This window comes from Neltuma alba, unplaced genomic scaffold (assembly GCF_004799145.2).
Source record: "Neltuma alba isolate B1F8T4 unplaced genomic scaffold, ASM479914v2 tig00004837_pilon, whole genome shotgun sequence".
NCBI lineage: Eukaryota > Viridiplantae > Streptophyta > Magnoliopsida > Fabales > Fabaceae > Neltuma > Neltuma alba.
Genome location: NW_021633876.1, coordinates 16,296 through 42,410, shown reverse-complemented (window position 1 = coordinate 42,410; position 26,115 = coordinate 16,296). Strand labels below are relative to the sequence as shown.

General features: G+C 33.6%; 3 protein-coding genes across 6 annotated transcripts; all 3 read left to right on the top strand.

Moving 5' to 3' along the window:
* The first annotated feature begins 472 nt into the window (after positions 1 to 472).
* LOC114745832 (uncharacterized) lies at positions 473 to 3,383 on the top strand. Of its 3 annotated transcripts, none has more exons than XM_028933996.1 (10): positions 473 to 826; positions 917 to 1,070; positions 1,190 to 1,285; positions 1,380 to 1,430; positions 1,533 to 1,747; positions 1,825 to 1,897; positions 1,966 to 2,051; positions 2,313 to 2,432; positions 2,745 to 2,816; positions 3,040 to 3,383. In XM_028933996.1, exons 1-9 carry the CDS (start codon positions 566 to 568, stop codon positions 2,814 to 2,816), a joined length of 1,128 nt encoding a protein of 375 aa, XP_028789829.1. In that variant the 5' UTR covers positions 473 to 565; the 3' UTR covers positions 3,040 to 3,383. The 3 variants fall into 3 exon arrangements, with proteins under 3 accessions (XP_028789829.1, XP_028789827.1, XP_028789828.1); XM_028933994.1 differs by having other exon boundaries at positions 1,154 to 1,285; XM_028933995.1 differs by having other exon boundaries at positions 1,154 to 1,285; positions 2,745 to 2,820.
* A 949-nt stretch (positions 3,384 to 4,332) lies between these two features.
* LOC114745831 (CLP protease regulatory subunit CLPX1, mitochondrial) lies at positions 4,333 to 10,837 on the top strand. Of its 2 annotated transcripts, none has more exons than XM_028933992.1 (15): positions 4,333 to 5,192; positions 5,581 to 5,642; positions 5,833 to 5,933; positions 6,133 to 6,212; positions 6,746 to 6,796; positions 7,756 to 7,830; positions 7,938 to 8,015; positions 8,133 to 8,204; positions 8,308 to 8,378; positions 8,469 to 8,568; positions 8,677 to 8,781; positions 8,954 to 9,016; positions 9,206 to 9,328; positions 10,208 to 10,360; positions 10,453 to 10,837. In XM_028933992.1, exons 1-15 carry the CDS (start codon positions 4,641 to 4,643, stop codon positions 10,519 to 10,521), a joined length of 1,755 nt encoding a protein of 584 aa, XP_028789825.1. In that variant the 5' UTR covers positions 4,333 to 4,640; the 3' UTR covers positions 10,522 to 10,837. The 2 variants fall into 2 exon arrangements, with proteins under 2 accessions (XP_028789825.1, XP_028789826.1); XM_028933993.1 differs by having other exon boundaries at positions 4,641 to 5,192; positions 8,133 to 8,189.
* A 3,065-nt stretch (positions 10,838 to 13,902) lies between these two features.
* On the top strand, positions 13,903 to 17,465 carry LOC114745833 (E3 ubiquitin-protein ligase SINAT5-like). Its single transcript, XM_028933997.1, has 3 exons — positions 13,903 to 14,469; positions 16,031 to 16,417; positions 16,925 to 17,465. The coding sequence occupies exons 1-3, from the start codon at positions 14,227 to 14,229 to the stop codon at positions 17,285 to 17,287; spliced, it is 993 nt and encodes a 330-aa protein (XP_028789830.1). The 5' UTR covers positions 13,903 to 14,226; the 3' UTR covers positions 17,288 to 17,465.
* Positions 17,466 to 26,115: the final 8,650 nt, after the last annotated feature.

The following is a 26,115-nucleotide window of genomic DNA, read 5'->3' as shown; positions in this document are numbered from 1 at the left end:
ATAATTTGAACATATAGGAAGCCACACTATTCGTACGTCATAAATATTGCAACCTGTTTCAGACCATAGTCTAGTTTTTGGGGCAAAGAAAGAACTTTGGTGGAGTTGTCCCCCCCCCTTTGGGTGCAGAAGGGTTTTATACCATGAGGATGTGCGCATATTGTCGTTAGATACATACCTGCTTTACCTGTCTAGTAAAATCTTGATGATTCTGTTTGGTTCCTGTTCTATATGCAGTCGTTTTTATAGCTGTTTGAGAGAGAGAGAGAGAGAGAGAGAGAGAGAGAGAGAGAGAGAGAGGTGTCCTAGCTTCCCAGAGTCAAGAGTTTGAATGTTTTGAGGAACATTGATACTTTACTGTCCCACATTGCATCTCACTTTGTGTTTCTCCATCTCTTATTGTCTTTATGCTTCAGTATGACCAGTGTACTCTAGGATTGCTCCTTTTAGCTGATTGCTGTTAATTGATCAGGTCAATATATTGACACATACAGCTGAAGTAAAAAGACCACCACAGCAAAGAAAAGCCATAATCAAATTACAGAAAAAGCATGAAGCTGAAGATATGTGTGCACTCTATGACAGGAAGAATGAAGGATTGACTTCTTGTAGGAAAAAGCCAAAACGGCGCTGCCTGGATACGAACAAGGGTTCTAAAAGCCCTAGAAAAGAAGACACTATCGTGGGAGACTATACTGTACTTAAAAGCCAGGTATCAGAGGAAGAGAATATGAATGAACAGCGGAATGGTTCTGGAGATTTGGGACCCTCAAGAGCATATACTGCAGCTTGCGCTCTAAAACGTGCAGCTTCTCCCAAACTTGAAGTAAGTTATTGCTTGGGGCGGTAATCGACAATTTGTATGCAAGGTTCAACATCTTATTTTAATAGTCATAATTCTTTTTCTTCATTTCAGAAAGAAGACTCTGAACGGACGCATGGTGAAGTTAAGAATGCTGTCCAAAAAAGCTCGTTATCACATGATGGACATCATGAAGGAATTTCATCCCCTGACCATATTCTGTCTGGAACATCCACAAAAGACAGTCATGAAAAAGAAAAAACTTATGGTATGCGTGAAACTAACGGGCTTTGTGAATGTAACCTGGTATATGTACCTTCCACATTGATTTGAAATTATGCACTCTCCCAGCCTGGGTAAATCAGGTCAATTCAACAAATTTTACAGAACAATCTGAATCAAAAGGCACGTGCATGTGTGCTGAGGAGTCTCCTAATGGAATCATTCCCAACGTTGAGCATGATTGTGACAGTTCCTGTGCTGGTAAGATTTTTTTCTTCACTAGGGGGTGAAATGTTTCCATTCAATATCATTCTGTGAAATGTGAGCGACACTGACACTAATAGCTCTTTGAAAGAGGGGACTAACACGGGTCGTGACTCCATGCTGCACAAGTCTTGTGAACAAGGTGCGATAAAGGATTTTGCAAGACATTTGAATCTTCTAGACTGTAATCAGCCTGATGTTAGAACAGAAGAAGAAAAACCATACAGTCGGTTAAATTTTGCAGGGGCATGTTCTGAAATCAAGAATCACAAAATTGAGTCACTTAGAAATGATACGAGAACAGCAAAAGCTTTCCTTGAAAATGATGATGCGTTAGAGACCCAATACGGGAGTGCTGTATGGGACATATTTCGCAGGCAAGATGTGCCGGTGCTGATGGAGTACCTGAAAAAACACTACAGAGAATTCCGCCACATAAATAATCTTCCTGTGAATTCTGTGCGTGTCTAGTAAATTTTCTTAGTTTGCTTAATTGATGCTCTTTTCTTAATTCACCTGCTCTTATTGCTTTTCAGATAATACATCCAATTCATGACCAGACTCTTTATCTAAACGAAAGACATAAAAAGCAGCTAAAGGAAGAATTTGGTATGATGTTGTGTCTTAACTAGTTATGTCATTTGGCTGAATTTATGCAACTAGGAATTTCGCTTCAGGCATTGAACCATGGACATTTGAGCAACACCTTGGCGAGGCTGTTTTCATACCTGCAGGGTGCCCGCATCAAGTGAGGAATAGACAGGTAAAAATATAAACCCACACATCTCAAACTGTCATATGCCTCTTTAGGGTGCAAGGCTAGGAACGGTAGAAAGGGGGTGGGGGTGGGGGTGGGGAAGAGAAGGTAGGAGAGGGGAAAAAAAAACCAACATTACTGATCACAATTGTACATAACCATCCTATATGTAGCCATCCTTGATCAGTCATTTGCAAGTTTTTAACTTCGGGAAGTTTCCTTATTCAAGTTTGAAACATTTGTGTCTGTGTGAGTGTTTTCTCCCAGTCTTGCATAAAAGTGGCTCTAGACTTTGTTTCACCTGAAAATGTTCAAGAGTGTGTTCGATTGACGGAGGAATTTCGGCTGCTTCCGAAGAAACATAGATCGAAGGAAGATATACTGGAGGTAAAGTTAATCTATATCACATTATGACCTCAACCCAAGCGCTATTCAGTCCTGATGTTATTATGAAGTGTTTTCATTGATCTTAGACTTGTGAATGCTTTATTCCTTATGCAATAATGTCACAGATTTCATTCTTTCTATTTAGTTTCAGAACTGCCAGAGTATTTATCGAAATGATTAGTAATTTATTCAATACACGAGTTTTAAATGTTTGTCTTCTATTAGGCTTTATACTATGTGCTATTATACTAAGAGAATTCCAACATACTGCGTTTAAGATGTTCTTTACACCATACAATTATTTGTTTATAGATAAAGAAGATGGCACTGTATGCTGCCAACGCTGCTATAACTGAAGCCATGAGATTAATGCGGAGGATATGAGTGAGTTCGTTCTTGATCTGATGTTATCTTAAGCCGTCTTGCGTTATTCTCAAAATTAGGGTTCCACTGCACACAAAATAAATGAAAGGCTCCGTGATTTATTGATTTAAATGGGTTGAACTTGCGGCTTGTGCATGTGTGAGCCATTTTTTTGAAGCGTTTGCTGTGTTCAGTCTTTTGCTTTTATTGGGTGCTTTTGATAGAATGTACTCTTTTTGCACAGGTCTAATTGTCATCATCATACAAAACGTGGGAAACACTACAGGAAACCTGTATTGTGCAGTGGTGGTTTTCCCCCTTTTGGTTTTGGATATGCAAGTTGTATGATACAAAGTAGGCCCCCTTTTTTTGTATTTTACCAATTCTCAACTTCAATTTATTGGCCTGGGATCCTGGAGTGTAAATGTGACATGCATGGAATTGCGCTTTGTGCTTCTGAAATAGGTTGCACTAGCAAGCTGAGTTGATTTCAAGTTTGATCCCTCCTCCGTGAAAAGAGGGTTATTGGTGGTAGTGTAAGAAAAAGAACAAGAATAAAAATGAAAAGCCAAATATAAATTTGAGAAAGTATATTCTTATATTCTAAGTTAAATTATAATTATCATATCCTTGTGATTTCATGTAATAACATGTTACATTAGTGACTTATTAGCATGTTAATTAGTTTAATGTAATGGAAAGTTAAATATATTTAAACTGGGCAAATTCTGGAAATTCATTGAATTTCTGAAAATTCCGGGTGTGTCATAGTTTTATTTATCTATTATTTTCTTTATTTGAATTATATATATAATTTTACAGAAATTGAAATTTATACAATGCACATAATAAATAAAAAATGAACGAATACACGTATACCCTAGGAAAACAAAACATAAACTAGATTAGCACTTATGCTTATTTTTAGCATGTTTTAAGAAAAATATTAAATTATATTAACTCTCCTTTAGAATATAATAATTTGTCAACTTTACCTTTACTTAGTATATATACTTTTAAAAAAAATAACTATATATATTACAACAAATAAAGAACAAAATAGGATTAATAAAAACATTTCTCTCTATCTTAGTAAGGGAGTATATTTCAACAGTAAGACGATAGATTTTTCGACAAGAAAAACAGCAAGACGATAGTTTAGCACCCTCTCGTACTTATTTTGTAAAAAAAAAAAGAGTTTTAAAACCGGAGAAAAAGAGGGAAGAAAGACAACTTCACTGCAACATCCTTAACCAGTTTTCTGGACAACCTTAAACGAGTATTATTTTCACTTCAGGGCGGCGGCAGCACTGTTTTGTGCGGGTTTCTTCCCTGACACCCTGCCACCCAAAAAAGAGAGAGAATATAAATAGGTAACAAAATAAAGTAAACATATTTTATAATATAAATTTATATTATAAAATGAGTTTTGTATCTAGAACTGAAAAAAGAATGCCTCGTTTTACATGATTTTGTACTGCTGATAAAAAAAAATAGCATCACCTCCGAACCATAACACAGAAAGGGGGAATTCTACTCTTCCCGATGTTTTTTTTCTGCCTCCAATTCGTACTCCGTCTAACAACGTTAGATATTCTCGAGGCCTCTCTGTTTTCTGAATTCACATATTCTTGATCTTCCAACTTGTCCATGCTTCCACCATCTTCATCTTCTTTCCTATCTTCAGCTGTAACATATCTCTTTTTCAAGTTTCACCCATACGATTAGCTGAATTTAAGCCAAACCCACCCAGTTCGCGCTCTATCCTATTACAATATATTCCCAAAATTTACTTTTTCAGTGTAGTATCATTCAACTTTGCGTGAAACTCTTCGACCGGGTCACATGGCTGCCGTGCTTCGATCGAAGCCTTACAAGGAGACGGCCTCTCTCACTCTCGTTCAGTTCAGATATTTTGTGTACAATTATATGCATGCTGGTCGCATGCCCAGTTCTCATTGTACGCGTCGCACAAAGTGGGATGAGCGCTTCATGAATACTCCCTATCACTTCACTTCCTTCAAGCCCGTCTCGTTGCGCGGCGACTTCATCGAAAAGGGCACCCAGTTTATGGAGGGTAGGGGAAAAGCTCAGAATTGTAATAAAAACTTAGGTGACAAAATGGGCAGTGAGTCCAACTTTGTTACTTGTTCATACGGGGACCCGCCCGAGGTGTGGTCGGGTGGCGGAATTGTTGTTCGGCCGGGAAATACGACTTTTAATGTTGTCCGCGGCGGCGGCGGCGGCGGTCCTAGTCCTGGTTCAGGAGGTGATTCTGGGTCGAATTCAAAGGATGAGGACTGGGGTGGATCCAATTTGGGGCATAATCTTCCAACGCCAAAGGAGATTTGTAAGGGACTCGACAAATTTGTAATTGGACAGGAGAAAGCCAAGAAGGTGACTCTTTTCTCATTATGTTTGTCGTAGTACTCAGTTGTATTACTTAATTGGTTATTAGCTGTAAAGTCCTTGCCTATATGCTTAAAGGAGAATGCTAGTTGTAATGCGTTATTGTTCTTCTCTGTTTATTGGTGTTCAAGGCGAAGTTGGTGAGCTTACACATGATTACCTGGTTATCTACTAAGGATGACCTGTGTATGCTACATGTTTTGTCTGCTTGATTAAATATAATGCGGTAACTATACCCAAGAAAATATATGATTCAATAATTTTGCTTGGGACTGCTTCGCTTCTTCGCCTACAATGCTTTTACAAAAGGGAAGACGTACACTTTTTTTTTTTTTTTGGGGTATCAGGTTACCGTAACTATGTATCTCAAATGCAGGTGCTTTCTGTGGCAGTTTACAACCACTATAAGAGAATATTTCATGAATCTTCGCACAAGTGGTTAGTATACTACTTGAGCACACTGCAATTTCTTTCCTTGTCTCTTCTCTGCTTGTGAGCTTGGTACAAGTGTAAGCCAATTATGTCTGTTACTATCACCCTTTTGTTGATCACAGATAGTTATTGCATCCCAAGACTCGCTAAAATAGTGATGTTACTTTTGACTTGTTCTTACTATTTGGAACGTTAGGCCTGCAGGAGATTCACATAATGACAAAGCCGATACTGTTGATGAAGATAGAGTTGAAATTGAGAAGAGCAATATTCTTTTGATGGGGCCAACAGGATCAGGTGAATTAGTTTTTACTTTTCTCTTAAATAGAATTGCCTTTAAGGTTCGTAACTCTGCTTTATAGTCCTTCACCTTGTCATAGCATGTTGATTCGATCTTGATTCTATCCTTGAATCATACTCACTGAGTAATTTTACCGTATTGTTACTTTTGGTTACTAGTCTAACTAATTTTTCTTTGATGCCATTTCAAGGACAGGAAAGACATTACTCGCCAAAACCCTAGCACGGTTTGTAAATGTTCCCTTCGTTATTGCAGATGCAACTACACTCACTCAGGCAAGTTAAGTAAAGTAAATACAATGAAGTAATTCACTTTGGTCTCTAAACATTATAAACAGTGTACTATATGTGTTCACAAAAATTGTGGACAATTAATATGCATTATGAACACAGACAAATTAGGAGCTGTATATTTGGCTAATGCTTGTTTTCTTGCGTGTACATATATGTACATTTAGTTTTCTCCTGTGATTTGAATATTCGTATTTATTCCAAGATTCTTTTGTATTATCCATCAGTGTTAATATTGTTTTGTCTAATTGACAATGAAATAAAGGACCATACATAGGTCAAGTTCCTTATATCCATTATGTCAAGTTCTCTAATCACACAATCATGTGTTCTATTTTTGAAATATTTGCATTTAATATCATTTAATTATAAACCCACATGGGAAAAAACAAAAACACATGGCCATATGTGGTTGGAGAACTTGACATAATGGATATAAGTAACTTGACCTAAGCATTTTCCTTAAGTAAAATTTGTTGTGATAATATTTTTATAATGTTGATAGCATATTTTTGCAGGCAGGATATGTTGGGGAAGATGTGGAGTCAATATTATACAAGCTTCTTATGGTAAATACTCTGATATTTATGTTAATTATACATTATATTCATTGTGCTTTCTTTCAATGGCTGGGACTAGGTCAATAATTCTTTTCCGACCTTCTTGGATGATATTTGATATGTGAATTGAACATGTAATATATAATTTAAAATTAGTTTTTAGAAGCATATTTCATCCACTCTTAGTATGTTAGGTTGGTGTCTGTGTTGGTCAAATAATACTGCGTCAGAAGTTTATTTTATTTTATTTTCTTTTATCTGTTTATTTTGGTAGAAGGGTTTTCTATATTATCTATATCCGGAATATAAACATGGTACAGTTGAATGTTGCTTCAGACATCAGAAGGTAAGAGAGGTCTTTCTTTGCAGTCTACTAATCAAAACCTCTTTGCCAAAGTAGTGGGAAAGAGGGTTAGTCTTCTATGATGTCTGTATCCATGCTGGATTATTATGGTGGGAGGCTGAAAAGGAAGTTTGAGTTGTTAAATTAGTTGATTTGTGAACATCAAAAGGATGCAAAGTCTAATTCTCTACACAAGAATTTCTAATTGCCAGTCCACTTGCATTGTTCAAATAAAGCAGTATAAGCCTATTACGCCTATTTATTAGTCCATGTAATCTGCTTTTGTCCTTTGTCATTTATATCTTCTTAGCATTGTTGTTTTCTTAAATTCTCTTGATGATTATTATTTATTAGGGTGAGATGAAGTTTGGCTTTCAATAAGTTGGCCTGATTAGACTTTATCATCCTGTGGTTTATTGGCAATGGAATGGTCTGAGGTTTAAGTTAAATATCCGTCATTCGATGATATAGTTCACACTTTTTATGTTGTGTCATAATTCACACCTTTTATTTCTACCTCTAGTTAGAAAAGCTGGCAACTAGCCTATTTATCTCATTTGAACTCTGCTATGTAACTGTATGTGCATTTTATGAATAGATTTAATGGTGCATCGCGTAATTTCAGGTTGCAGATTACAATGTGGCGGCTGCACAACAAGGCATTGTTTACATTGATGAAGTTGACAAAATTACCAAAAAGGTTCCCCTAGAATGTCCTTTTTTCCCCATTATTGTTTGTGTTTGTTCATTAAAATTTAACATTTCCCCCCTCACTGTATCCCGCATCTTCTGCTGTTTACCTTTCAGGCTGAAAGCCTTAACATCAGTAGAGATGTCTCAGGGGAAGGTGTTCAGCAAGCATTATTAAAGATGCTTGAGGGAACAGTAAGTTCATTTCAGTGATACAACATTCAAATCAAGTGAACTTGTTTTACAATTATCCACAACAACTGCTTTTGTGATTCATTCTCTATTTATTTATGGCACTTTTTTTCCATCAAGGTTGTCAATGTTCCTGAGAAAGGAGCTCGAAAACATCCTAGAGGTGACAATATATTGGTACGTGGACATAAGGTTTTGTTGTTACTCTGAAGTCATGGCATGTTGCATATCGTCCACAGAGTTCTTTTATTTCAAATCCATTCATGACTGTTCTTCCATATGTGTTTCTTTGCAGATTGATACAAAGGATATACTTTTTATTGTTGGAGGGGCCTTTGTTGACTTAGAGAAAACAGTCTCTGAAAGGTTCCACAATTTTTACTTTTGTACTTGCATTGATTTTAATATGGATTATTCACCTCTCTGTAACTTGGAACTCATTTCATTCGCTTATAGGCGCCAGGATTCTTCTATTGGATTTGGGGCACCTGTACGTGCAAACATGAGGACAGGAGGTGTCACAGATGCTGCTGTTGCATCATCATTATTGGAAACTGTGAGCACATGCCGTTGGTCCTGTTGCTTTTTTGACCGAGTACTGGACTACTTTTATTTACTGACCAACTAGCTTTAACAAGTTGGAAATTTACATTACGTTTGGCAGGTTGAAAGTAGTGATCTTATCGCATATGGTTTAATACCTGAATTTGTTGGGCGGTTTCCTATCCTAGTCAGTTTGTCAGCTTTAACTGAAAGTCAACTCATTCAGGTAGGCTATACTCCAGTGGCTGTTTAACTTGTGGGAAATGTTTTTGCAAGTTTTTTCCTTTTCATTTGGCAATATTTACAATTCAGCTCATAGCGGACTTGGGATATTATGGTATAATCTTTGTTCTTTTTTTTTGTCCAATTTTTATTGCAATTCTCAATGTGCTATATAGGTTCTTACCGAGCCAAAGAATGCTCTAGGGAAGCAATACAAGAAAATGTTCGAAATGAATGGAGTAAGTTTTCTCGTGACTCCTGTTATATCCATGGATGTTGCACAACAGTATGTAGTCTCTCTAGATTTTTGGTTCATGAACAAACCTGTGTATTGATGGAGATGGGGAATTGATTGCCATTTAGGTTAAAATATTTTGAATAACGATTGTTCTGACAAACAACCAATTAAACTGTACTTTGTTTCTCAGGTGAAGCTGCATTTCACAGAAAATGCCCTAAGATCGATTGCCAGAAAAGCAATATCTAAGAATACTGGTGCCCGGGGCTTACGGTCCATATTAGAGAATGTATTGGTGGATGCCATGTATGAGGTATGCCATTCCTTATTTAGATGAGTAATGTAATGGGGGTTTTGACAGGAAGGGAAGTCCTGCTAGTGAATTTAGCGCGGATTGATAGCATTAAAGACATGATGAATCTCAATGGCTCTAGGCAACTTGTGTAAAACATGGTTTAAATAGTAGCACCTTGACATATGCTCCTATATACATTCCATTGTTTTATATTATTCATATAATTTGTAATTATAATGTAATCTAGAGGACAGGGGAGTGCTTGGGACCTAAAAGAAATGCCCCCTAGGTATGGCTTCCCTATTTTTATGTTAAAGATTTCTGGAGTGTACCATGAGACCAAAATCATTTGCAAGCCATATATGTATGTTAAGTAAAAATAATAAGAATATGTTAATTGTTTTTATGTGGTATAAGACAGTGGCCTTTATAATATAGGATCTTCATTGAGTTACCCTTAATAGCATTACATAGTAGTTAAGGTTCAGTTTCTTTCTGTAGCCAACTCGTGAAGGACAGCACATGTTACAGTTTTGCGATTTTGCACTTATTACTCAAACTAGGCAGGTCTCATCTGCAGTAGTCATGCTATATTGACCTCTCTCTATTTTGGGTCACATCAGAAGGATTTGAATCCTAGACCTCTACACACACCTAAACTCCACCCTGAGCACCTATTACTTAAGCTAGCCCTGGATCATTTCTCTCTTTATATACGCTACCTCCGGTCCTAAATAAGAAAACTAGATCTTATATTTAGGACCGAAAGTAATATTGTGTATTGTTGTTATTGCCAGAGTTTGGGATGATGATCATTACCTCTCACTGGGGAATTTGACGATTGCATATTAATACAATTACATAGGCCATTTCATTTGGCTGTAATTTTCCATGCAGATTCCTGATGTCAGAACGGGTGATGACATTATAGACGCTGTTGTTGTTGATGAAGAAGCCGTTGAACATCAGGGGCGTGGCCGTGGAGCTAAAATCCTTTATGGCAAGGGTGCACTGGGTCGTTATCTTGAAGAACACAGAAGTAATACTGAGGTATGCGTCTTTTGGCACCATCTAATTTCATCCTTTCTTATCACTTCCCCCAACGTTTTGAAATCTTAATCATTTCTTGTTTCTGTGTGTAGTCTACGGAAGTTTCAGACAGGGACCATGAAGCAGACACAGAACTTCATTCTGTTGTTGCCAACATGTAACTTCGTGCTGATATATACACACATATATATAGATTGTAGTTTCCTTTGTACATAACAAGCTGGCTCATTTATTGGATAATTTATACAAACATGCTCAATCCAAATGTCCAAGCCGATTTTGGTAACAAGTTTTGGGCATTGTTGATCTGCCAAAAAATGTATATCGTAGGAGCATTGCTCGGAGGATCCTTATTGTGTGTTCTTCTCATCAGTCTTAGTAGCCAGCTAGCAGTTACTTAACATCAATCTGGGTTCATAAAAAAGTAAGAATACTGAGATTGATATGAAGATGTAGATATCTATTTAAATTTAAAGATAACGGGTCTGGATGATGACGATGATGATGATAATTATACGTGTTAGTGGCCACCATGAGTTAGTGAAGAGCTTCATATAATGCTTTCATAGATGCTTCCTTTCTTCATTTATTTATATTTTTAGGTGATATGATTATTAATGCGAAGATGCTTTTGAAACCTTCAGACATTCCTAAATGCCGTCCTGGGAATATCATGAAAATAAAATGTGGTGGGTCAACTGGAAATAGTATTCTATCACATCACTAATGTGCCATCAAGTTGTCAGCTTTGATATTTTATTTTCAGTTAACTTAATTCATTAATTTTAAAAAAAAATAAATTACGGAGGAAAAGTTATACAAGGGGGCGTCTCCCAAGCCTGAGCTCAGCTCCCGGCAGATCCTCAATGCGTCCTGAAAATGATACGCTTGTTCTGATGGCCCAAAAGTAAAATGGCTTGATTTAAATGGTGACATTGGCACCAGCCAAAGATTAGTACTTTTTCGTTTTTAAATAAAAAGAATAAAAAGTTGAGAAATGTACTTTAGTAAGATCCCAATTGACTTGATCTCTTAAATTTATATTTTTTTAAAATAATTTTATTTGTTATACGTAGCAAAAGGGATTTTATCCATCAATGTAGTTCTTGATACAAATAATTAAAAGGATACTTTGAAAAATTAATACATATTTATTATAAATAATTAACTTAATTATTATTTTTTAATTTTCATAATAAGTTATCTAACTTCTGCCTTTAAAAATAGGAGGAGCGCAACAGGGAACATACTTATGGAGTTGAAAGACATTCTTCTTCCTAACATTATTGCAAAAACTCACAAAATGAAAAATCTCTCACCATGTTCAGCTCAAAAAAAAAAAAGAAGGAAAAATCTCTCGCCATGAATAATCATGATGGCCACCCCTTAATGATTTTTTTTAATTAATATAGGGATATTGATCTATAATGAAATGGGAGTAATAATGGAATACTATAAGAAGCCACGTTTAGGAGCAAAGAAAGTGATTGGTAGGGCCAATATGCCTTTCACAAATTGTACCAAAAGGCATTTGCATCCACCATTCCCAGTGAATCATCAAAAAGTGGGTGAGACAACACAACAATGATGAAATTAAAATATGAACTAAAGAGGAAAAAATACATTTCGTTTTCATTTTTAAATGTCGAATTTTTTATTATTATTCTTTTATTTATTTTTCACAGTTTGGAGCTTCAAATGTCTAGTCCTGTGATTACATCTTTACATCTACGTGACTAGGACTTGACGTCTCGCTATCCATATTAAGGTGCCTTCCATTATTTCTTGTGCTTTATAGAAACATAAGTTTTTGCCACACAAAAAAAATTCCTTCTTCTATGATCTCAACGTTTGTTTTACTTTATGCGCCGATAATTTAGCTATAGGAAATCATTTTTCTATGGGCCAAAAGAAAATATTATTTTTTATTCGTTACGTCATCTTTTATTTTTTTGGGGGAATAAAGATAATATATTCGTTTTTGTCAAAGCTTTATTTATTTTTTGGAAAAATTACAAATAAAGACCCCTTAATATGTAAAACTGCGATTTGAGACCTTCAATTTGGAAAATAGCAAATAAAAATCTGGTTCCAGATGACAAGTGGTTTAATGTCTAAAATGCCCCTGAGCCAAATGAAAAATTGACTATGAAAAATGATAAGTTTACTTTAGTGAATGACAATTTCAGTAGACCAAATCACAACTTGACTGAGAGTATGTCAAATGACGAGTTAACTATGAGAAATGACAAATTCACTTTAGCGAATGACAACTTCAGTAGACCAAATCACAATTTGGCTTAGGGGCATTTCAGACATTTCACCCACATTTCATATTTATAAAAGTAAGACCGGGTCCTTCTTTACTATTTTTCAAATTTAGAGTTCCAAATCATAATTTTACATATTAAGAGGTTTTTATTTGTAATTTTTCCTTTTTAAATAAAATAATTTAAATAGAGAAAATCTCAATTATAATTTAACGCGTCCGGATTTGGATTTGATGGGGTTGTCCAACGCCAACGGAGTGTTGAGGTTGTATTCTTATTATCTTACTTCTAATTTTTACACTTAAATATTATTTATTTGATAAGCTGATAATTATAAATTTGATATTGTTTTACATTTTGAATTATTTCGGATACACATTATTAGAATTTAATAATTGAAAATAACAATCAGTATTATTTAAATTTTATAAAATGGCCCAAATTCTTTTTGTCACCAACTCCATGGTAAGTTTTCACCCCCAATTTTTTGTGTAAAAGCTAATTAGAAATTTGAGTTTGATGTTAAACATAATATCTAAGTTAATTTTATTTTTAGTATTTATCCTTTTTCCTTAAACTACTTTAACTAACTTATAAATTAACATATAATCTAACGTTATAAAAAAATTTTAAAAAATCATGCCATATTAATTGTAATTAATTAATCAATTTGATTTACTTAATTTATTCAATTTAATTAAATAAATATTAATTTAGTACTACTCTGGTCTTTAATATAAGAACTTATTTTATTTTTGTTTTGATTCTAAATATAAGACTCCGATCCACTTTATCTCTCATATTTATTGATTTTTTCAAGATAATCCTTATAATAATAATTCTAGTCAATACACCTCATTAGTAAGGATATTTTTAAAAAAAACAATACATATTTATTATAAATAACTAATTTAACTAGTTTTTTTAATTTATTTAAATTAATCAATTAGTTATTATATTAAAAATAAGAGGTAATTATTTCATGCATGAGTACATTATTTTTTGGTTTCAAAAATAAATTTTGGGGAAAAAAAAGACATGGACACGTGAAGAATCTAGTTGTTAATATAGGCAGGCGGGCGCCGGGGGTCATTCGTCATTATTTATAACATCGTACTGTATTGTTTTGCTCTATCAGATTTTAAAATAAAATTCCACATCAATAAAAAAGGAAAAGTATAAGTGAAATTTAGCCACCGTTGGATTGATCCAACTGCTCGTTAATTTCTTGAAATTTAACGGTTACCATTCTTCTCTCTTCGTTTGGGGGGAGAGAGAGGGAGGGTGGGAGAGAGCCAGCCAAGAAAGGAACCTGTTCTTCCGAAAGAAAGTAGTTTGCCCTGTCGGAATCCACGCGTTCAACTTCATCCGCTTCATCGATCCATGAAAATCCCCATCTTCCTTCTCCTATTTTCTTCTTCTCCCTTGTAAATTTCCTGGAAAAGCAAAGGAAAAAGGAGAGAACGAAGAGAATTGAGGGAAGAAGATATTGAGAAGGAAATGCCCAGATAAATTTTGGGGAAATTTTTTATTTTGATTACTGGGTGTTTCTTTCTTTTTTATCTTGCTTCGCTTCGAGGGGATTTTCGGTGAGTGATGGACTTGGACAGCATCGAGTGTGTTTCGTCCTCAGATGGCATGGATGAGGATGAGATCCAACACCATAGTCTGCATCCCCACCCCCATCTTCATTCTGAGTTTTCTTCAACCAAGCCTCGCAATGGAGGCACCAATAACAACAATATTATGGGTCCTACGGCCATTGCTCCCGCAACCAGTGTCCACGAATTGTTGGAGTGCCCTGTCTGTACCAATTCAATGTACCCACCAATTCATCAGGCTAGTTCCTTCAACGATTTCTATTTCAATTGTATTCTCTTTCATCAACTTACTTGTATAATTGTTTATCGGGTGAGGGGCTTGTTTCCTTTTCATTGCTCCCTTAATTTTCCGTACTTGTTTGTTGAATTTGATGGCTTTGAGGTGGGATTGAGTGGATTTGTTGAAGAGGTTTGTTGAAATCCAGACACAGGTAAGTTTAGTGGCATCTCTTGGCCTTGATGCTCCTTAGATTTGGTTTCCTAGTTTGGACTTGGTTCTTGTGGGTAGAGCACTATATGTCTGGGAGAGTTAAGTTGAAGGGATGAGTTAAGCAATGACTCCTGTAGAATTGTAAGAAAACTTCCAACGAAAGGCACCAAGTTGAGATATCTAACATGGTACAATTAGTTTAACCTTTGTATTTCCATGATTAACAGATATATGGGCAAGGTTAAGCGTTATGTTGCAAATTAGCCTTTTCTTTTTCACATAGTGATTGCATGTTGGTCAGATGTCTTAAAGCTCGAAGTTTCAGTTAGACCAGTGAATTAAATAGAGAATGTTGGGTATTAGGATTCACCCAGGTCGAAGTATTGGTATGAACGGATTATAATAACAGCACTATATAGTTCACTCATGGCCTTGATTCATGTATTTTGATTTTTGAGTCAATCGGCTGACTGTCGATCAACATTAGGGGTTTCATATTGCTGTATTCTCTACTAGACTATGGAGAAAGATTGGAATAATTTTTATTCTCAGATTGGAGATTATATCAAACTTGAAAGGACAGGTCAGTGATCCACAACAGCAGAAAAGTCCGTTTAGAATGTCTTCTCTCCCTCTTACAAACATTAGAAGATGTTCTTGATATGAGAGGAAGGTCTGGAAGTGTGATCAATATTGCTGCGTTAAAAGGGTCAATACTGTTTCATTCTCCATGTTCTCCTTAGCATGCATCTTTGGTGTTAATGGTGAGATGATGGCAGTGAAATATTTAGTCATTTGAGTGTGTTAAGGTTATCGGACTGGCCAGTACTTTTTGTGAACGCTTTGTCATAGGTGGGATGAAACATGCCATTCAAACCTATTTTTGATTTATCTGTATTTACTGGGTAACAGATACTCAGTGGGAAAAATAAAAAAGAGAAGGTAAAGTAAGGATTGCTTTTCTTTTTGGCCTTCAACAAAACAAGTTTTTAGCCAAACTGAGAAGTTATTCTTTGAATATTCAATAAATGGCAAAAAATTACTTATGGCATTCAAGTTTACTTTAATCTTTAAATTTGTATGTCTGTGATTATTTTCTATGTGCAAGTGTAATATTTGCCCAAAAAGCTGAAATAATAGTTACTAAAGTGAGTCTGAGTTTTAGGCCGAAACTTTCCTGTCTCTGAAGCTTTATCTTTCTTTACTCCCAGTTATCGTCTCTATTTCATCATTTTGGGTGAAAATAAGTTAGTTAATCTTATGAACATTGGTTCATTGATTCACACTACTAAATTTGTGTATTTTATATGTTTATATGTTGGTTTGTTTACAACATTAGAGTAACAACTAACAATGAGATTCTTTGCAGTGCCACAATGGGCACACACTGTGTTCCACATGCAAAACAAGAGTTCACAATCGATGTCCAACTTGTAGACAAGAACTTGGAGATATTAGGTGTCTAGCACTTGAGAAGGTGGCTGAATCACTTGAGTTACCATGCAAGTATTATTCCCTTGGATGCCCAGAAATCTTTCCTTACTACAGCAAACTCAAGCATGAGGCAGTCTGCAATTTCAGACCATATAATTGCCCTTATGCTGGATCTGAATGCTCTGTTGCTGGGGATATCCCATTCCTTGTTGCTCATTTGAGGGACGATCACAAGGTAGATATGCACACAGGTTGTACTTTCAATCATCGGTACGTGAAATCAAATCCCCGTGAAGTAGAGAATGCAACTTGGATGCTCACGGTAAGACTTGCATTTTTTCCTTCAGCTGGGTAGTTGGTTGGTATGCTTTGTCGTATCTTTCCTGTTAAGCTAATACTTCCTTTTAATTATAAAATAACTTGCATACAACTTATGTACAGTACTGTCTAATCACTACCATTTGTTCATAAACCTTTACTTAGTCATGAAGTTCTGAAGAGAGATCACTTCGAAGGAAATCAATGCTATGGTGGAAAGCGTTTTAATACATTTGAGAGAGAGAGAGAGAGAGTGTGGGGATAAATGACAAAAAGATATTGGAACATCAGGCCAGACGGAGATTGGTCCTCGAGTACAAAGACAGAAGGGAGCTTGACTGCAAGACCCACCTGTGTTGCAAATGGATTTATACATAGATTATCCATATTCAAGGCTTAGTCACTGCTAGAGTATAAGACAACAGTATTTTAGTAAACTTTCTAGCAGCTATGATGGTCTTGTCTAAGCATATTCCTTCCCCGCGTGATTTTTGTGTTTTATCTTTGTTAGGTCTTTCATTGTTTTGGCCAGTACTTCTGCCTTCACTTCGAAGCTTTTCAGCTTGGCATGGCTCCTGTTTACATGGCATTCCTTCGTTTTATGGGTGATGAGAATGAAGCTCGAAACTACAGTTATAGCCTAGAGGTTGGGGCAAACGGTAGGAAACTTATATGGGAAGGTACTCCCCGAAGTATCCGGGATAGCCACCGGAAAGTTAGGGATAGCCATGATGGCCTTATTATCCAGCGAAACATGGCCTTATTTTTCTCTGGTGGGGATAGGAAGGAACTCAAGCTTAGAGTTACAGGAAGAATTTGGAAGGAACAACAGAATCCTGATGCTGGCGTGTGCATACCAAATCTTTGTAGCTGATTTCATTTGTTTTTGGGAGGTTTATTTTTGCTGTGTGCTGTATTTACACCAAACCAATGTAAGTTATAATAGAAGTCCATTTTCTGCTCCTGGAGTTGGTGTAACAAACAAGATTTTCTTCCTTAAAAATGCTTGCAATTCCCAGAATGATCTAATTTGTCAAGTTGAGACTTAAATATCAGGTCTCATGTGTCTTCTTGGCCTGTCATTACCTGGTTTAACGTTACGTTTAACGGCTTATGGTCGGGTAAACTTTCGCCGTCCAATGAGGTTGCGTCTATCATTTTTAATGTTATGTTCAGGCATCAATGTTCCTTCACTTGCAATTTAAGCAATTCCGTTCCATCACAATTTTCAAAAATAAAAAATACAAATTTGTCGGTGAGGGTGGTTTTGAAAGAGGCACCATTTATTCTTGACTAAAAACTTGTCAGAACTCAAGCAGATGATTCGGGATTCATTAATTGTAGTGGCAAGATATTATCAATTATTTCCAGTGTGGCGGGGGGGAAAATCATTTTTTAAAGGGAAATTTTAATTTTTTTTTCCTTGTTTTTTGGACTGACGGGAAATTTTAATTTGTCTATCCACTACAATTACAAAAGTCCATTACTTTAGATCGATGATTCTATGAAATTTGTGTCCTTGTTCCCAAACAACCTGGACGGAATTAATTAATTATACTTTTAATAGCCTCTTTTAATGGAATGTTACTCCCACTAATTCTTGATACAATAGTCACTAACTTAATTTGGATAGAATGAGAAATTCATATGAATTAATTAGTTATAATAAATGTGACATTATTTTTTTAAAATACCCATATGTAACATTAGATTATATATTAATTTATAAATTAAGTAAATTAATACAAAAAAGTTAATAAATATAAGAGACAAATCTAGCTACTACTTCTAGTACCGGAAATCAAGGGAGTAACAAACATTTTTTTTATCCCTTGTAGACAATTTTTTTTGTTACACAGATATTTTTCTATTAAAAATAATCCTATTTATGATATTGTTAGACACTAAATATGAGCATTTCTTTTCACGAGAATTCGAATCTTAGTTCTTTATGTTTAATCAATTTCCTTCTTACCACTAATACCAGCATTCCCAGGTCCTTATTAGAGGCCCATTTCTGTTCTTATGGGCCTCCGACAGGTGAGATTCTCTTTCTGATACGCTATCAATTTTCTCTTTTTTCTTAATTTCTTTTAATGACAAACTTTTGTTATAAATCCTGCGCTGATAAAGACATCAAATTTTAAATGCTATACAATTATTCAATGGGCTAAAATTCGGTACAGCGACGTCATAGGATACAACTTGATTTGTTTTATAATTCAAATGAGAAAAAATGGGCAATCTTTGGAAAGTGATGGAATGGAAAATGGAGATTTTAAATCCACATGTGGACAATCTGACTGCTAATCACTATAACTTATCAAAATTATCAAAAGAAAACCCCTCACGCTGGAAGCTAGTCATTTGATGTAACTTTTCTCATTATTTTAAGAATAATTTATTTGAAGTCAATTAAATATTTAAATATTTAATTCCTGTATGCATTTTCATATATTTGTTTCCTCAACTAATCCCGAACTCTTGCTCTTACCTCTTATGCCTGATTTAGATGCATTCGATTTTGACTTGACAATGAGTTCAAAACTCTTTTGTATATCCGTTATTTGTTTGATTTAAGCGTTTTTGTTTTTACTGTGTTATTTTAAACTAGAGTAACCCCCATGTAACGATGCATGGGGAGTAGGACATTTTTAATCAGATGACGATAGGAGAATTTAAAAAAGGGGAACGCAGAAAAAATAAATCCAGCTTTAATTAAATATACCGAATGTTATTAAATTATTATATGATAAAAAAATTTATTAAGTGGTGGTATCATGTGAGTTAGATATATGGAGAATTACTATGAGCTCCCAAAAAATAAAAATAATTACTAAAAAACCTCGATAAGAAGTAGGCAGTTAGAATATATTGTCATTGGAACTAACCATTACAAGTTGTTCAATTGTTATAAGACTTTTTAATAAATACTCCTCCGGTCCTTAATGTAAAACCTATTTAACTAATTTGATTAGATTAAAGAAGTTAGGTAAGTTGGTTAATTATAAGAAAAGTGACACATTTTTCTTAAAACATCTTAATTATCTTTCTTAATACCCCATCTCCCTCTTCTATTTAATTATGGTTGAGAGAGTATCCATAGGGGTAATTTAGAGAAAATTGATAAATATGAGAAATGGGTCTTATATTTAGGACCAAAACCAACTCAACAATTGGATCCTATATTAAGGATCGGAGGAGTATATTCCTTTTTTTCCAACCTTATAGTAATTCTTTCTTAAATACATGCCAATTTTATAAGCATATATATTAAAATATCTTAAAACATGTTTGGTACTTGACAGAATTTTTAAAAGAGGTAAAAAAAAAAATACAAGTGGACTTTAAAAATATCTTTAATAAGTGGGTGAAATTATTGTATAGATTTTATTATACCAATGGTCGGACTACCATAGATCAGACCAATAGAATATTCATCCGTGATTATATGACATCACAACGTTGTCATGCGTACAACAATATGGATGAGCGTTTTAAGAGGGAGCAAATATATCATGTCCATTGCTTATTGCCAATGGCCATTTGGGGCTCATATTGATGTCAAGTGTTAGCGATCAGCGTTGCTGAATTAAACAAAACCCACATTTCTGCTTTGTTTCAGAATGTTCATATGTATTGTTATGCTCGTGAAATTTTTATGGCACCCCGGCGAAAAGAGGGACCTATTTGTACCCGCACATTGTGTATATAATACACTATATACAGTATATGTTGGTATATTTAAGTAAGAGTGATAAAACATATGTTTGTTAGCTTATTAAAATATTTTTTGGTATTATTTAATATTTACTTTTTATTAATAAGAGGAGAACGAGGCCACATACTTTAATTTCATAAAGAGGTTAATATAAACTTTGACTCTTTAAGTTTGTCTTCATTTTAGTTTTGGTCCCTTAAGTTTCTTTTCATTTAAAATATTAGTCCATATAATCTAATAAAAACTTAGACCATTTTGTTCCTAGAGGAACCAAATCTTATGGTTTGAAATTTAAGGGACTAAAACCAAAATAAGGACAAACTTGAGGAACTAAAAATTATATCAACCTTTCATAAAATTATTTTAAAAGGTCAATTATAATAAATTTTTAAAAAATTTTAAATTAGCAACATGTATGGTAAAAGGGGAAAAGGACCAGAAAAACGGGAAAAGCAAGACAACTTACTAATTCCCTGCTTGTGAGCTTTCTTTATTTATTTCTTTGCACATCAAATATTTTGCCCAATAAATCAGGAAGTGTAATAACTATGCACCTTCAATTTTATTTCTAAGATATTTTTAATATATTTTATATAGGTAAACAAATTTAAAATATATTAACTTTTTATTAAAATATAATAATTTTTAACTTTATCCTATTTAATATATACACTTTAAGAAAAAACTATCTGCACTATAATAAATAAATAATAAAATAATATATTCATACTAAAAAAATAAAATGACTTATTAATAGAATTAGAAAAACCTTCTTTTTTTGCCTCATAAATAGAACATAGGGTTATTTCTTAATTGTGATTTTTATCTTTTATATGGATGGTGTATGGTAGTCACTGGTCAGTATATATCTATATATGGTATATTATAATAATAGTCTGTTTTGGACAAAACACAGAGGCCAAACAGAGGGAGCGAGGACGAGTGCAAGTTGCGTGAGTTGTGACGCAAAACACGCTGACAATTAATGTACAACTGGAGGCCGCCCTAACTTGGCCCGGAATTTTAGAATATGACGTGTAACTCCAAATATGGTCGGCGTGTTAATTTTAATCTTCATCTCATTTTTCAAAAAAATAATTATAATTACGAATTTTTTTACTACTAAATTTCATTAACAGTTCACATTAATTTAATATTTTATTTTTTAATAATATCCCTGCAAAATATTAAACATAGATAATCCAACTCTATTTTTTATACAAAAATTTTAAACAAAAGTTCGGACTGAACTCAAATGAAGTACATAATTCAAATCCCATTGTTTGCATTGCACAGCCGTGGAATTAAGCCTCCATAAAGTAATATCATTGGATAACAAGTTTATGAATCGTGTGAAAAATAGATTAAAATAATGACGCAAAACAGCATGATTACTAATATTGAAGCTGGCTGGAATTATGAGAACGCTGGCATCACGGCCCTCTCAAGTTGGTATTGTTTAATATTTCAATCAGAATAGACAAGTTGTGGTTTGTGACTTTTATTAATTGATTGATGGCAAAAAAGGGGGGAAAATAAAAGAGAGACTTTAAGGGGTAATTAGTGAGACTATAAGAGAATGAAAACTCAAAGGTTATATGACACTCCACAGACTTTCTGATAAAGAGGTAGCAGAATCAAATTTTGGCAGTGGGTGTGCGTCATTCTTCTCCCTTGTGAAGGAGGACTAGGAACTTGGGATAGATTTTAAAAAAAATTACTCCTCCGGTCCTTATTATAAGATCCAATTTGACTTTTTATTTGGTCCTAATTATAAGACCCAATCCATTTTCTCTCTTATATCTATGTTTTTTTTCCCAAGATAATCCTTCTAATAATGATAGTTTTAGCCAATATACTTAATTAGCAAGGATATTTTAGGAATAACAACACTTATTTATTATAAATAACCAACTTAACTTACTTCCTTAATCTCCTCAAATAAGTCAATTGAGTCTTATAATTAGGACCGGAAGAGTAATATGTACTGCTTCGTACACCAATCTACCTGCTTGGCAATTTAAAAATATTAAAGCTTCATAAAAGGGTCCCATGATGGTAACAGTAGAGACAATAATGTCCCATACATGCACGCTTCAATAGCGGAGTTCAGATCGGCTAACTTCGCTAAAAAAATTAATATATGTTATGTAGCATATTAAAAGAGGTAAATGGCTTAATGTAATTTTTAATCTTTTAAATTTATTTTCAGTTTGACTTTGGTTTCTCAAAAAGTGAAGTAGTCTAAATTTTTAGTGAATTATGAGGACTAATATTTCAAATAAAAATAATATTAAGAAACCAAAATCGATTATTTAAAAATTAAGTGATCAAAATTAAAATGAGAATAAACTTAAAGAAATAAAAATTGTATTGATATAATTATAAATTATGAACCTCGCCTTTTTTTTTTTTTTTAAATTACTCTATGTCATATTTCGCGCGAAGTATCGCCACAGGGTGGCATAAATATATTACAGATTACTGGCAGGTAAATAAGGTTTTTCTTTACCCTCAACTTCTCTGAAGCTCTTCCTTTTTGGCGTTATTCTTTTTTTTTTTTATGCTAATTGCATAATATACCACTCCGGTTTATATATTAAAAAGTACATTAAATATTTGTATATTTTCTTTCACTCATTCCATCTATTTTCACCTTTGCTACAATTAAGAAGGACATAATTAAAAGTAAAATATTAAAAAAAGTATAAATAGTAAATGAAAAGGACCAAGATTTTTTTCTACAAGCAATAGATAAGAAGGACAAGAGCTGTATTTATTTTGTGGAAAACTTTAATTTGATGGTAATAATAAATTATGGTCAGAGAAATGCGAAGCATGAAGTTTTTTATTTTTTTTATTTTTGCCAGCGGAAAGCATGAAATGATGAAATTACATGAAGTGGAAAGAAACAAATGCGATGTGATGGCCTGAAAAACGCTGAAAATGAAAAGGGGGGACAGATGCATTGCACTGTTTTTTCCCCCTTCCTTCAAAACAACGAACCAATTAATGAAGCTTCTATGAAGATTCAAATCTTATCCCTTCCTCATAGATATAGCTTTTCCGTAAAAAATTAATTAATTTTTATTTTGATCTTAAATATAAAATTGTAAATTATTTTGTCACTCATATTTATTTATTTTTTTTCAAAATAATTATTCTAATAATAGTAATTCTTGTCAATAAATTTGATTAGTAAGGATACTTTAGAAAAGATAACACTTATTTATTACAAATAACTAATTTAACTTATTTTCTCAATCTATTCAAATTAGTAAGATAACTCTTATATTCAGGATAAGAGATATTACAGTCTGGTTTGGTTCCTAAAATATAACTAAAATTTTTTTTTTGTATATAGAATTGTATTTCAGATTTTTTATAATATTAAACAGAAAATATGAAATAAATGCTAATGTATAACATATTCATCCGGTTTTAAATATAAAACCTATTTAGTAATATAATATACTTCTCCGATCCTAAATATAAGACTCATTTTGTATTATAATTTACATTATACAATGAGTATTATACACTATGAAAAGTCTTGTATGAAAGAAGTATTATATCACGCCAAGCACAATATTAGAATGGAACCATCAATCGCCAGAAAAGCAGACGAGGATGGGTTCCGCTGCTTTCTCATCTCCGTCACCTGGGCATCGCCGGCAAGTAGAGGCAACTCCTCACAAACAATAGTAAGCGTCAAATTAAATTTTCAAAAAAAAAAAACATCAAAGCTTTTATTTTATACTTATTTTTAGGGACATTTTTCTGAACTTTGTACGTACAAATATAACATTTAATCATTTGTTCAAAACATAAATTTAAAAAAGAAAGAGAGAATATGAATTTTTTAATATTTTATTACCTTCATCTAATGTTCGTCACGTTATCATTACAGTGATTATAGAACAATTTGAATTTGTATTAATTTTCAACCAAGGTTGTTGTTCTAAAAGGTAGAAACAAAACCAGGCTATGAAACCTACATTCCACCTCATATTTTAGTTATAAGATTTTATTTATAGTTTATAAATAAAATTTTATAATTAAAACCGGTGTACAAAACAAGTAGATGGCACAGCGACGAAATTATAATCAGTAAGTTCGGAAGTGACTGACGTGGTGGTTAGAAGTGATAGAAATCAAATCAAGCGATTAATTAGTGCCAAGTAGTAGATAGTCTTGTTAATCCACCTATCTTTTCATTCTGGCAGTATCTCTTCTTAGATTTCCATAATTCCATGGTTTAAATTTGTCTTTATTGTTTGAAGCTTCAATGCCTTAATTATTTGAAAATAAACCATCGCTATTTATAATTAGTTTGGTATGAGGGATTCAGAAAGGAAAGAAGAAAAAAAGAGGGATTTTGGTTTCCTCCCTTTGTTTGGCTTTTATAAAATCTGCAGGAGAATCGGGGAAATCTCTTCTCCCCTCCTAACCCTCCCTTCTAAAAGTGAGGGGATTTGGAGGATAGTAGTAATATTCCGCCTTTTCATAACCAATATACCCTGCCTTCTTTTATTTTTTCCACGTCTCTATTACTCACTATTAACTTGTTTTTAGTTTTGAACGTTCTTTTGTCTCAATAAAATCTTTTATTAACAAAAAGTGCTGTATGGTGTGAATGATGAAAAATAAGTTTTATTTATTTTTTATTATTTGTAAATAGCAAAAACCTTTTTTATATCTTACATAACATATATGAATGCAAAATATTCCAGTTACAATGGCAAAGAATTTTTTTTTTGACACAAGATGACGCACATAGAAAGAAAACAATGCTACTTATCTCGTACAGTCAGATATTAGTCGTCTATTATAATTATAGTTATTTAATTTTGATAATTATAAAATTATAATTTTATATATTAAATGTCATTTATAATTCTATTTTATTAAATATTTTAAAATGTTTGGGGAAAAAAGTTAAATAAAATGAAAGTAAAATTGTCTATATAAAAATATTTTTTCCTTTTTTCTCTCTTGAACCAAATAAAGCAACGTAACATTAAAACCCCTCTTATCAATCTAAACAAAGTAGTATTAAAATATCTCTCTTCTTCTCACCTCCACCTCGGGTTCACATGTTATGCTTAGTGAATATCTGAGCACAACATGCTCATCCCCCCAAACGGCGGTGTTTGGGGGATGAGATACCCCTGCTCCTCCTCTTCCTCCTCTTATTCTTTTTTTTTATTTTTATCTGGGTTAACTTATATCTAACATTTTAAAATATTTTCTTTAGTAGCACTTAATATTTTAAATTAATTAACTTTTGATTCATTCAATCTCTTGAAGCATTTTTATAGTAAGATGCAGTATCTTAAGTTAATTATTTTTTAGTTAATTAAGCATCCTGAATTACTTTTTCAGTAACATTCAGTATCCCAAATTAATTAAATTTTAATGTATTCAGTGTCTTGAAATATTTTTTTCAGTGACACCCAGTATCCTCAATTAATTATTTTTTTAGTAAATTTAGCATACTGGGTGCTATTGGCAAAATATTTTAGAATGTTAGATTCACTAAAAATAATTAACATAGAATACTAGGTGTTACTGTAAAAATGTTTCAAGATATTAAATATATTAAAAATTAATTAATTTATGATCTTAAGTGCTGCCAAAAATAAACAAAAATTTTAAAAAACAAAGAGGAGGGGGTATCTCATCCCACGGCATGTGAATGCCATTTATCTCTCTTTATTAAAATCCATCTCCTTCCTTCTTCTTTTTCTTCTTTTTTCTCTTTTTTTTTTTTTTTTAAATTGAGCCAAACATACCCTCACCAAATGAGTTAGAAGGCCACGAGGGAGCGCGAGGGAAGTCAGAAGTGGATAAGCCTGTTTGCTCTGACTCAGCTGCGAGGCGCGCGTGGGAAAAGTCAAGATTGTCACGCAGGACTTTAGACTTTTGAGATCTTTTATAAAAATAGTAGTACGACAAAATACTAAATACACTATGAATTA

Bases quoted from the DNA above. Each gene is read 5' to 3' on its own strand.
- LOC114745832 (XM_028933994.1), top strand. From the start codon at position 566: ATGTGTGCACTCTATGACAGGAAGAATGAAGGATTGACTTCTTGTAGG. The intron at 1,898-1,965 runs GTATGATGTTGT...ATTTCGCTTCAG, and splicing joins GCAGCTAAAGGAAGAATTTG to GCATTGAACCATGGACATTT. The intron at 2,433-2,744 runs GTAAAGTTAATC...ATTTGTTTATAG, and splicing joins CGAAGGAAGATATACTGGAG to ATAAAGAAGATGGCACTGTA.
- LOC114745831 (XM_028933992.1), top strand. From the start codon at position 4,641: ATGGCTGCCGTGCTTCGATCGAAGCCTTACAAGGAGACGGCCTCTCTC. The intron at 6,797-7,755 runs GTAAATACTCTG...GCGTAATTTCAG, and splicing joins TATTATACAAGCTTCTTATG to GTTGCAGATTACAATGTGGC. The intron at 8,016-8,132 runs GTAAGTTCATTT...TTTTCCATCAAG, and splicing joins TAAAGATGCTTGAGGGAACA to GTTGTCAATGTTCCTGAGAA.
- LOC114745833 (XM_028933997.1), top strand. From the start codon at position 14,227: ATGGACTTGGACAGCATCGAGTGTGTTTCGTCCTCAGATGGCATGGAT. The intron at 14,470-16,030 runs GCTAGTTCCTTC...GATTCTTTGCAG, and splicing joins TGTACCCACCAATTCATCAG to TGCCACAATGGGCACACACT. The intron at 16,418-16,924 runs GTAAGACTTGCA...TATCTTTGTTAG, and splicing joins ATGCAACTTGGATGCTCACG to GTCTTTCATTGTTTTGGCCA.